General features: G+C 47.7%; 1 protein-coding gene across 2 annotated transcripts; it reads right to left on the reverse strand.

Annotated features, from left to right (window-relative positions):
- Window positions 1-3,522: 3,522 nt before the first annotated feature.
- Window positions 3,523-10,126, reverse strand: LOC109771836 (uncharacterized). 2 transcript variants are annotated; one of them, XM_073510376.1, is made up of 5 exons: window positions 9,782-10,126; window positions 7,329-8,363; window positions 6,955-7,180; window positions 4,018-4,160; window positions 3,523-3,937 (listed from the first exon to the last, which is right to left on the reverse strand). In XM_073510376.1, exons 1-5 carry the CDS (start codon window positions 10,109-10,111, stop codon window positions 3,635-3,637), a joined length of 2,037 nt encoding a protein of 678 aa, XP_073366477.1. In that variant the 5' UTR covers window positions 10,112-10,126; the 3' UTR covers window positions 3,523-3,634. The 2 variants fall into 2 exon arrangements, with proteins under 2 accessions (XP_073366477.1, XP_073366476.1); XM_073510375.1 differs by lacking the exon at window positions 9,782-10,126 and adding an exon at window positions 9,323-9,752.
- Window positions 10,127-10,623: the final 497 nt, after the last annotated feature.

Genomic DNA, 10,623 nt, shown 5'->3' on the forward strand with positions numbered 1-10,623 from the left:
TGCTAACACAGATGCAACTGCCAGCACAATACCTCAAAGGCCTCAAAAGTGTGCTCGTGTACTCAATGATAGAGAACTCCTTGTTTCTCTACATCAGAAGCATGATAGGCATCATGACTAGATGAAGTGTTAGATGCAAAGTCTTCTTGTGGATGTCAATTGTATTCGAAACCTCTCCACCAAGAACTCATTTGTTGCACATGAAGCCTGTCGGCGTGCCTGGAAGAGCCTCACTCTGCTCTGTTCTGAAGATGAACTCACTGCAGATGGCTTCACTGAAAGATTCGAGTTTGATTCCAGGCCTCCACAATCAGCACACCATCCATTGAAGATTCTGACTACTCATCATCTGCTCGGACGGTTGTTACCCGAGTCATTGATGAGGAGGACAACGCCACATCACCAGCTATGGCTTCACTGCATCAAGATGCTGCATCAGGCTCGACTGCATCGCCCAACTCCAACGTCAACCCGGCTGCCCCAACATCTTCACCAACACCTCAGGGGAACGCTTAGACATCCTATGTCTTCATTCCTTTTTGGTCATTCATGACAAAAGGGGGAGAAGCATATGGGTTGATAGTCTTCAAGCGGATCTATATGGGTCGGGTGCTATATTTTTGTTAAGTCTTGCAACTCTCGTTCGTGAACTGTTGGCTTTTGAGTTGTAACACTTAAGTCCAGATGGGATGTCTGCTACATTTTTGCTATTTTCGATTGCGTGGTTGAATTCCTATCTTATGCGCATGAAATCATTCTGCAGACGCCCATTTTTCATTGTGCATGCCATTATCTTCAATACATTTTTGTATGCATGATGATTTGTCTTCATGAACAGAAGGAGATCTCCACAAAGCAAAACCTGCAATGTGCATTTGCATTCAAAAACAAATTACTTATATGCACATCTTCAGGGGGGAGCCCTTTCAACTTCATGAAGCCAATGACCACGTACTTTAACTTTCACATATTTTTATCCTCATTGAAAACTTCAACCAGTTTGTCATCAATCACCAAAAAGGGGGAGATTGTAAGTGCATCTAGTGCCATCCCTAGTTGGTTTTGGAGTATTGACGACAAACGTGGTTGAGGGACTAATGTGTTTATGAGATTCATAGAAGAACACAGGTAGAAGTCCCTCATTGATTCGGTTTACCCGTCGGAGATGACCCCTAAAAATGTATGAAGACATTGAAGACAATGGTGGTTCGTGAAGACATTCACGTCGAAGATAATGACGTGTGAAGACATTCACTTGAAGACAATGGAGTGCGAAGACATAGTTTCTTTCGTAGTTTTGTTTTCTTCTTTTTTGAGTCATAGGAACCACCGAACTGTCAAGTGGCGTCCAAGTGAACAAGGTCACAAGACTGATGTGATGCTCAACCCAAATCCTATGTCTTCGAGTGAAGACAATGAGAGAAAATCTTATCCAGAGTTGGATGAGTCAGCTTTGCTTGTAGCACAAGTCAAGCTGCCGCGTGTGTTTAAAATCCGACCGTTGGACACGTGTCGGTTCCTTAGTGACCCAGGGTCATTTCGGACATATCATGTCGGGTTGCCTCCTGGCTATAAATAGCCCACCCCCTACACTATAAATTGGTGGCTCCTCAGAGTTAGTGCACGACTATTGTCGTTTGAGAGCAACCCACCTCCGAAGCCTTTGAGAGAGAATCCTTGCGAGGACAAAGCCCAAAACACCCAGAGACCAAAGAGTGTTTGGCATCACTGAAGCCTTCTGTCCGCGTGATCTGAAGACTTATTACACTTGAAGACTGTGATCTTCCAGTCGGTTGGGCGTCGCATTCTGAGGATCCAAGAGTCATTGTGGATCGCCGGTGAACGCAGTCTATAAAGGTTTGGAAGTCTACCTTGAAGACTTACCAGAGTGATTGGGCGAGGACTAAGTGTCATTAGCTCAAGGGGAATAAGGTGAAGACGCGATCTTCTGAGTTCAATCTCAGCCTCCCTAACCAGACGTACAGTTGTCACGGCAACTGGAACTGGTCTACCAAATCCTTGTCTTCGTCAAGCAACTAGTTCTATCACTTCACCCTTTACTTACTATTTAGCTTCATGAAGTCATTGCTTGCTTGCTCTGTTTGACTTTACTGTGTGAAGACATTCTTCTTTGTTTGCATATTTGGCTTCATACTATCTTCCTATTATGATCCACTCTACCTAGCTGCTATATGTCTTTGTGTTTACTCTGTACTATCTCCTTGACTATGGCATGGCTAGTGTAGTTTATCTTCCGCTGCATACTGTCTAGGTTGTATTTGGTTGTCTGTCTTCGAAGACATTGCCCGTCTTGAAGACTTTCATAAAAATCGCCTATTCACCCCCCCCCCTTTTGTCGATAACTAGCACTTCCACTGATAGTCTTCGTAAACGAAGTGCGGACAAAAAGAATGGAGCAAGAATACAAGATCATGTTCACTAACCTTGCAAGACTTGACGCTGCTCAGTTGCAATATCTTGATACCACCAAGGCACAAATTTTGGCATCAAAGTGGTAGGAGGTGCGAGTGCACATGGCAGCCTGGATGGCTACGGTACTGGGAGTGGCAATGGCAATGGAAGTCATAGTGATGTTTTATGATTGATCTTCCCATTTATGCTTTATGTGTTGATGTCCTTGTCTAGGTGAACAATATGTTGCATGTTTGATCTTCATGTCTGAACTGTTTGTTATGTCTACTTTGAACAATTTATCGGCTACTTTGCATGAATACTTGGATACGTATCGGATACGCTATACGGGGATACGCCCGGCACGACAATTTTCTGAAAACTAGGATACGGGGATACGTTTGTATGTACATATTAATTACTAAAAATGAAAAAACAATGAGTTTTTGGTAGGAAGCGTACTGTTTTATTGAAGTCATCGCAAGTGCTTAACAAATACTGGATTTCTTCAGTTAATTCATTCTTCCTTCGATGGACGATGTCGATGGTTCAACATAATTGCTTAACAAATATGGTAATCAGATCGCAATTCTCACATCAAATTCACACCCACATAGTCGCATAGATAGATAAATAGCATAATTTAGGTTCGGGTTCTCATACTACAAACCAGTCCACAAATGAAAACAAGAGTTCACAACCAGTTCACAAATAAAACAGGAAGTTTTTACGTTGAACGAAGGGGTTGTGGCTTGTTTCACCTCATGATCTGCATATCATCCCTGTAAACTTGCTTATCGAGTAATAAAGTGTGTTTCCCTCAAATTTTTTCAGTGCTGTAACTTCAAATGTAAAAGTAGAATCATAGATATTCTCTCTAGTTCCTATTTTGCATATTCTACGGTTACTCTGGTTTTGTTTTGTTGTGGGTGTCTTGCCGAGCACAGATATTTTTTAGCTTCAGTAAGTCAAGTTTCATCCCATTCCTAGTTCAAAATTTTCTGATCAAGGTTGAAAGTTATAGTCTCCTATGAGCATTTTGTTTAAAAATAGCGGCTGATCATCAAACTTCCCATGCAAACAGCAGAAGTTAAATTTGCACAACATACAGAAACAGCAGTGAGAATCCCTTCTCTTTGCTATACTGTCGCAGCAAAATATACAGCATTCACGCAAGTAAAAAATTGTTATGATAAACCCCACACATGCAGCTAAGCTGAACTCACATAGACGTATCCGGCAATGAACCCATCAAAATCACAGGATTGCTGTCTCTCGGTTTCCAAATCTTATCTGGCCTTGCTTTCGAAAGAATACCGGCGAAAAATCTTGACGATGAAGAAAAAGAAGGGGGTGGGATGAACTCAGTTGACAGCCTGTTTGAGCCGTATTCTATAGCTTGTTCTAGTGCCACGATTTTCATGCCTGTGCTGGCACTCTTACCACAGGGGCAGACACTAATTTTCCTTAAGCATTGTTTGTGGAAAATTGACCCACAAGAACCACATCTTGTAGCTTCATCTTCCTGAAATTAACATAAAAGTTTTCTTTAGGAATGAAGATGAGGCTGCTTAGAAATCATAAATCAAAGATTCGGCAGCGTACCTGAAATGAAAAAATAAGGGCCAGGGGGTCATCACAAGCTTGTCGAGCAGCACAAGGAATGCCAGCATCATAGCACACAAGGCATTGCTCCGTGATATGTTCAAGTATCCTATTTGATACGGTCTGCACCTTAACTGGAAGTGCTGTGTCAAGAACAGATTTTGTATCAGTTATATGCAGGAAACACCTTGAGATTACGATTTCGAGTTTTATCTAATGGCTTGCAATTTTTAGTCCAATTTTTGTATCATCAAACGTTAGTCAGAACAATAACCACAGGACCTTGCATATGAAACACCCATATCAAACGTATGTTAGAAACAAAAAAAGATATTCACGATCTAATTATTTCTTCTAGACGAGATACTCAGGGATGTTGCGGAAGCTGAAGCTCCTTAGAGCAGGGTCTCAGTATCCTAACTTCAATAGTTCTAAGCAGGCTGCAATTTCTGTTTGCTATACCGAAATAATGAAGAAATAGCAAGCAAATATTAATCTGATTGACATGTTGATAGGAGCTGGGATCCTACCAGGTCTAGCTCGTAGGTTGTAGGGGTGGAAGGGGGCTTGGCGAAGGAAGGCGAGGTCGCCGGTGCTGGGGCGCCGTCGTCACGTGTGCGAGAGAGAGGGAGAGCAGGGTGCGGCGGCTAGGGTTAGGTCTCCCGGATCCCTTCAGGAAGCCGAGCAAATATGATTGCTTCTGCTTAATCTCAAAACGGGTCCTTACATGAGTTTATATAATCTCCAAATACGATAACTGGGCTAAGCCCCTATAAATGATAAGATAACTGGGCCAGGCCCCTAACTGCCTGGGCTGTAGTATATGCCGGTCATAACATCTCTCCCCGCCTGCACAAACAGCTCGTCCTCGAGCGGGAAGGCGGGGAAGCGCTTGCGGAACTCCTCAAGGTGATCAACGGGCACCAAACACGTCCTCGTCAGCTGGGGCGGGCAGGTCGCCGAGCCCGGTGGCGGCGTTGTCCTCAATGTAGTCCGCAGCCTCCAAGTAGAAGAGTCGCGCGCAGACGTGGTCGGGCACGTAGGGCTCGTCGCAGTTGAAGCACAACGCTTGGCGGCGACGCTCGAGTTGCTCGGCCGGGGTGAGCCGGCGGAACGGGCGCGCCGCCGTCGCGGCGAGGGGCGCCGCGGAAGCCTGAGTAGGCCGACCCTGCACGGGAACTTCTGGCCAGGGTGGCGGCCTAGCGGCCCGGGACGGTGACGCCTGCTGGATGGCCACCGCGCGGCGCTCGAACGCGCGGGCGTAGTACATGGCCGTCTGGAGGTCCTGTGGCCCGCGCATCTCCACGTCCACGCGGATGTGGTCCGGTAGGCCGCCGATGAAGAGCTCAGCCCGCTGACAAGCCGAAACGCCGAGGGCGTGGCACGCCAATGCCTGGAAGCCGTCGGCGAAGTCTTGCACTGTGGTGAGGAACGGAAGGCGCCCAAGCTCCGCCAGACGGCTCCCGCGTATAGGCGGACCGAAGCACAAGAGGCAGAGATCGCGGAAACGCTCCCATGGTGGCATGCCGCCCTCGTCCTGCTCGAGGGTGTAATAGCACGTCTGGGCGGCGCCTCGTAGATGATAGGAGGCGATCCAGGTGCGGTCAGACGCGAGCGTGCGCTGCCCCCTAAAAAATTGGTCGCATTGGTTAAGCCAATTCAGGGGGTCGACGGTGCCTTCATAGGTCGCGAACTCCAGCTTGGAGAATCTCGGCGGTGGCTGGGCGTGGACGACGGACGGGTATGTGTCATCCGCGCGGAACAGCGAGGGCGACAGCGCCGAGTGTCCGGGCTGCAAAGTACCGCCATGGAAAAGGGGCCCGTCCACACCATCGTAGGGACCCGCGGCACCCGAGGACCCACCGAACTGCATGGGCGGGGGCGGCGCCGGTGGTGACAGCACGTGCGGCTGTCCTGAGGCCATCGTGTAGACCAGCTCGATGGACCCGGCGAGCCAGGCCGGTAGCGGAGATGGCGAGGGGGGGGGGGGGGACGGACCTGGTGGATGGGCACCCCAAGCGACGTCGACGGAAGGCCCGGCCCCGAGATCGCCGGTGGCGGCGGCGGCGGCTGCTGCTGCTGCGGCAGCGGCATGATGGATGCGACGGAGGTCGCCGGTGGTGGCGGCTGCCACGGGAGCTGCTGCGGCCCCGTGATGGCGGTGACGGGGGCGGGCGGCTGCAGTCCATAGTGCCCCGCGAGGAAGGTGCGGGTGCCTTGGACCGCCTGAGTCAGGTCCCGGAGCGCCGCCGTCATCTCCTCCGGGGTGAGCACGGCGGGGGCAGGCGCGGGTGGCGTCCGGGCGGCGGAGGAGACCGGCCCGGTCAGGGACGGCGTGCTGGCCGCGGTGGTCATCGGCGACGAAGAGGCGATCGGCAGCGGGAGGGAGGGGGTGGGCGGTGGCGCGGACATGATCGAGCCTGAGACACCTGATACCAGATTGATAGGAGCTGGGATCCTACCAGGTCTAGCTCATAGGTTGTAGGGGTGGAAGGGGGCTTGGCGAGGAGGAAGGCGAGGTCGCCGGCGCTGGGGCGCCGTCGTCACGTGTGCGAGAGAGAGGGCGAGCAGGGTGCGGCGGCTAGGGTTAGGTCTCCCGGCTCCCTTCAGGAAGCCGAGCAAATATGATTGCTTCTGCTTAATCTCAAAACGGGTCCTTACATGAGTTTATATAATCTCCAAATACGATAACTGGGCTAAGCCCCTAATAACGATAAGATAACTGGGCCAGGCCCCTAATTGCCTGGGCTGTAGTATATGCCGGTCATAACACATGTGTACATCTTTTACGCCACCACCAAAGCATGTCAGCTAAACTCTCACACACTAAACAAATTTAACCTCGCCAGCAACAAAATACATGTACATCTTTTACACTGTCATCAATTGATAAACGTCACAAACTCAATAACATATAAGTTCATGGATGAGAAATACCTGCAAAAGCTCCCTTCGAGAGATCAACAAGGTCACGAAGCGCAAAAAAGTCATTCCCATCAAGAAGGTATCTTCGAACACCTAATCCTCTAAATATGGAGTTCCGAAAAGGACATTGGAGACAAGGAAGCATGGCAGCTATTTTCTTCCGGATACTCATGATGTTAAGCAGAGCAGGCACTTTAGCAAAAAGGAAAGGGTTGACAGCACTTACACAGAGCATAGGCTGAAAACGGAAAAAAAAAACAATCCATTTAATAAGGCCAAGGCAAAGCACACAAGTAAAATTATTATATTCTGTGGTACATTCCAGGCATGGTATGAATAAACAAGAATTAACAAACTAAAGAAAAACATAGAGTAAGTATCTCTACCTGGTCATAGATGGAGTCCAAAAATGCTTTTGCTAGCTGGGAAACTGGATATAAAGAAAAATCCCAGTGGTGTAAAACTCTTGCTGGCAGAACCGCAGTATCATTTGTGTGACAAGAGGCACAAAATAACTGTCCAGTGTAAGCACAAAACCGAGGCTTGTTCCATCCAATAGTTTGTACAAGTTCTTGCAGCAATGTTCGTCCAGCATCCAAATGCCTATGACATCCCGCACAATTGTAGTGTTGAAACTCCAACAACTGTCTAGTCGACTTCTGAGGCCTATCCTCCACAACAAGTGATATTGTCTTGCCCATCGAGGTAGAATCCTTGTGCAGAGCTCCATTACAGTCTGAATCTTTGGTATGTAAATCGCTGCTCAGCCTTTTCAAAGATCGTGGAAAAAGCATCTTTAAAAAGCTTTGTTCATAAGCAGGTGTCCCCGGTGACAAAAAATTAACCAGAGGGGAGGGTGTTCCAAAGGGATAATTAGAGACGAGCAAAGAGCATAAGCAGTCTTGAATAAGACCACTTCTTCCATTGACAACATCTGCGGATGCATTCCCAAACATTTTACTGGACTCCTTCTCAACATTTATCCATGGGGGTGGAAGACTCAATCCTTTCTCAGAAAAGAAGAGCTTGAGTTGTTGATAAAGTGCATAAAATTCACGGTATCGACGCTCAATTTCCCAGTCATCTTCGCCACTCCTCACTTTCAACAAGTATACAGTGTACTCTTTGACCCCAACCATCCGCTCGCCGAAAGAAACATCCCCTGTTCTTTGCTTTGCCCCCACAACCTCCACCGAATCAATTTTCGAAAGATTGCGAGAAAGGGGATATACATATGCATCATCTGTACCAGAGGTAGAGGCAGTGGTGCTGCCATCTCTGAAATGCTGATTTTGGTGAGCATTATTCACGCGGTTATCAGTAGAAGGTCCACTTTCACGGGGCTCCCCTGAATTGAGTAAAATCTGTTCCATCTCTTGAACCATATCATCAAATAAGTCACTTTCATCAATGTTGTCCACCTATAATTCGAATGAGATACATCAGTCTAAGAACGCAGTTGAAAACACATTGATTTATACTATACTCCCTCCGTCCCCCAAAAGAAGGCCAGTAAATTTTGTCTCAAGTCAAATGGTACAAAATTTGACCAAATTTGTAGAAGAAACCATTAACAACTACTCCCTCCGTCCCACATATAAGACCATTTTGGAGTATACAATACTAAAAAGATATAATATGGAAATATATTTTATTGTCTATTTGGTGATACTAATTTTGTTTTTTACATGCTAATAATTTTTTCTACAAACTTGGGTTAAACATTGCACCATTTGACTTGAGACAACAATTATACGCCTTGTTTTTGGAGACGGAAGGAGTAACACACAATTTGATCAAGCAAGGGAGCAACAGCAGGCCATCTACTTATTTCCTTTTCATGTAGAAGACCACAAAGAGTCTGACTATCTAGACCTGATACAAATTTTAGAGTTATCGTTTATCAAACGATGCACGACCTACAGAGTTGTGCTAGTAGCACTAGCAAGCCATCTACTTCTACATTCTGTCCACTTTATTTCAATGTGTTGCTTTGAATCATTCAAGGTTAACTAAAGCTAGGTGTAATCCAGTTGAGAAATGGATGAGTATCACAGTATTGAAACCGCAGAAGTGGCTGTAAACTCTATAATGGTGACCAAAAATACCCCCAACCCCAAGCACAGTTGCTCCTAGCAACTATAAAAATCATCTTTGTTTCCGTGGAAACAACTTGGCCCTATCCCGCAAGTGTGATTGTGCAGAAATGATAAGCCAAACAGGGGGATGGAACGCATCCACACATCCATCTACGCAAGCAATTTACTTTGCTACTCCCTCTGTTCCGTTTTATAAGTCATTTTAGAGAATTCAGTACGAAATTTCGTAGTTCAAACATTTTCTGCACTTTCCACAAATATCCCTGGTCGGAGAGTGGTACCTGAAGACGCCGTCGTCGTCCTCTCGGAGCGCCCACCATGGCAGCGCGCTTTGGGCGACCTGAAGCGAGGCGATTAGCTGCCGGTGACCTCGATCTGGGAGGCGGCGCCGGCTGGCTTGGGCGACCTGAAGCGAGGCGATTGGCGGTGCCGGCGACCTGAAACGAGGACAGCCTGGGCCGAGCTTGGGCGACCTAGGGAAACGACCTGGGGGCGACGCCGGCGATCTGCTGGAGACCTGAAGGGGAGGGGGGATGGCCTGGTAGAGGCGACGAGCTGCTGGGGGAGGCCGATCTGCTGGATCGCTTGCCTGTGTTATTCTGAAATTTGCCTCTATTAATTACCTGTGTAGGAGTATTTTGGAACAGGGGTAAACATGTCACTTTGCTGGTTTTTCGAGCTTGTCTAAAAAGCCAAAACGACTTACAATACGGAAGGGAGGGACTAAATGCTAATGCTACCTCAATAGGATGAGTGCGTGGTAGAACAGCCGGTGTATCAAAACCCAACACCGGCCGCAGGAGAGCCACGGTGGGAGGATCTGGTCGTGGTGCCTGCGGTTGGTGGAGGCGACTCGACTGGTGGCTCCTAGGAAAGCTAGTGATGAGGTTGTCCATGAGAAGGTCCATCTGGTGGTCCCAGAAGTCGGAGGAGGGGCGGAGGGTGGCGATGGAGCTAGGCGTCCCGAGCGCGGAGCTAGCGCTGCAATACCTCTCGTCCTCAGCGTCCGATCCGGGAGGCAAGAAGCCGTCCGACGAGGAGTTGCCGGTGGATCGTTGGGCTGTCTTCATGTTGGATCCCACCGTACTTGTCGTACCTCAGGATTGTCAGTGATTTTTGTGACGATGTCTCTTCACGGTGGAAGACGCGTAAATTTGCACGACGGTCCGTATACTTATGCCTTCTCTTGATTTAGAAGGTCTGACGCGTCAACTAGACCTCGTGCTAGACATGATCAGGGTGTCATGTCAGCAACCAACGATGACATGACTTTGCTCTTCTTGTTGCAGCAATGACAAGGCATTGCTCATAAGGGTGATGAGGACATCAATACTACAGTTACACCCGCGATCCCTGCAGCTACATATACTGAACTAATTACTAGAGCTCGCGCACGCCAATTAAATTATCAGGTATTTTCGTTTCTTGGTAACGATTCTAATGTTCCTGAGAATATGATGCTGCCTAAATTGGATATAGTTGTTTTGTTTATAAATGAAGGGCCTAATTTAGACAAGAAGGATGAACATTGGAGCAAGATCAAGCATTGGAGCAAGATCAAGCATTGGAGCAAGATCAAGCA

The sequence above is a fragment of the Aegilops tauschii genome, chromosome 3, assembly GCF_002575655.3.
Source record: "Aegilops tauschii subsp. strangulata cultivar AL8/78 chromosome 3, Aet v6.0, whole genome shotgun sequence".
In the NCBI taxonomy this organism is placed as follows: domain Eukaryota; kingdom Viridiplantae; phylum Streptophyta; class Magnoliopsida; order Poales; family Poaceae; genus Aegilops; species Aegilops tauschii.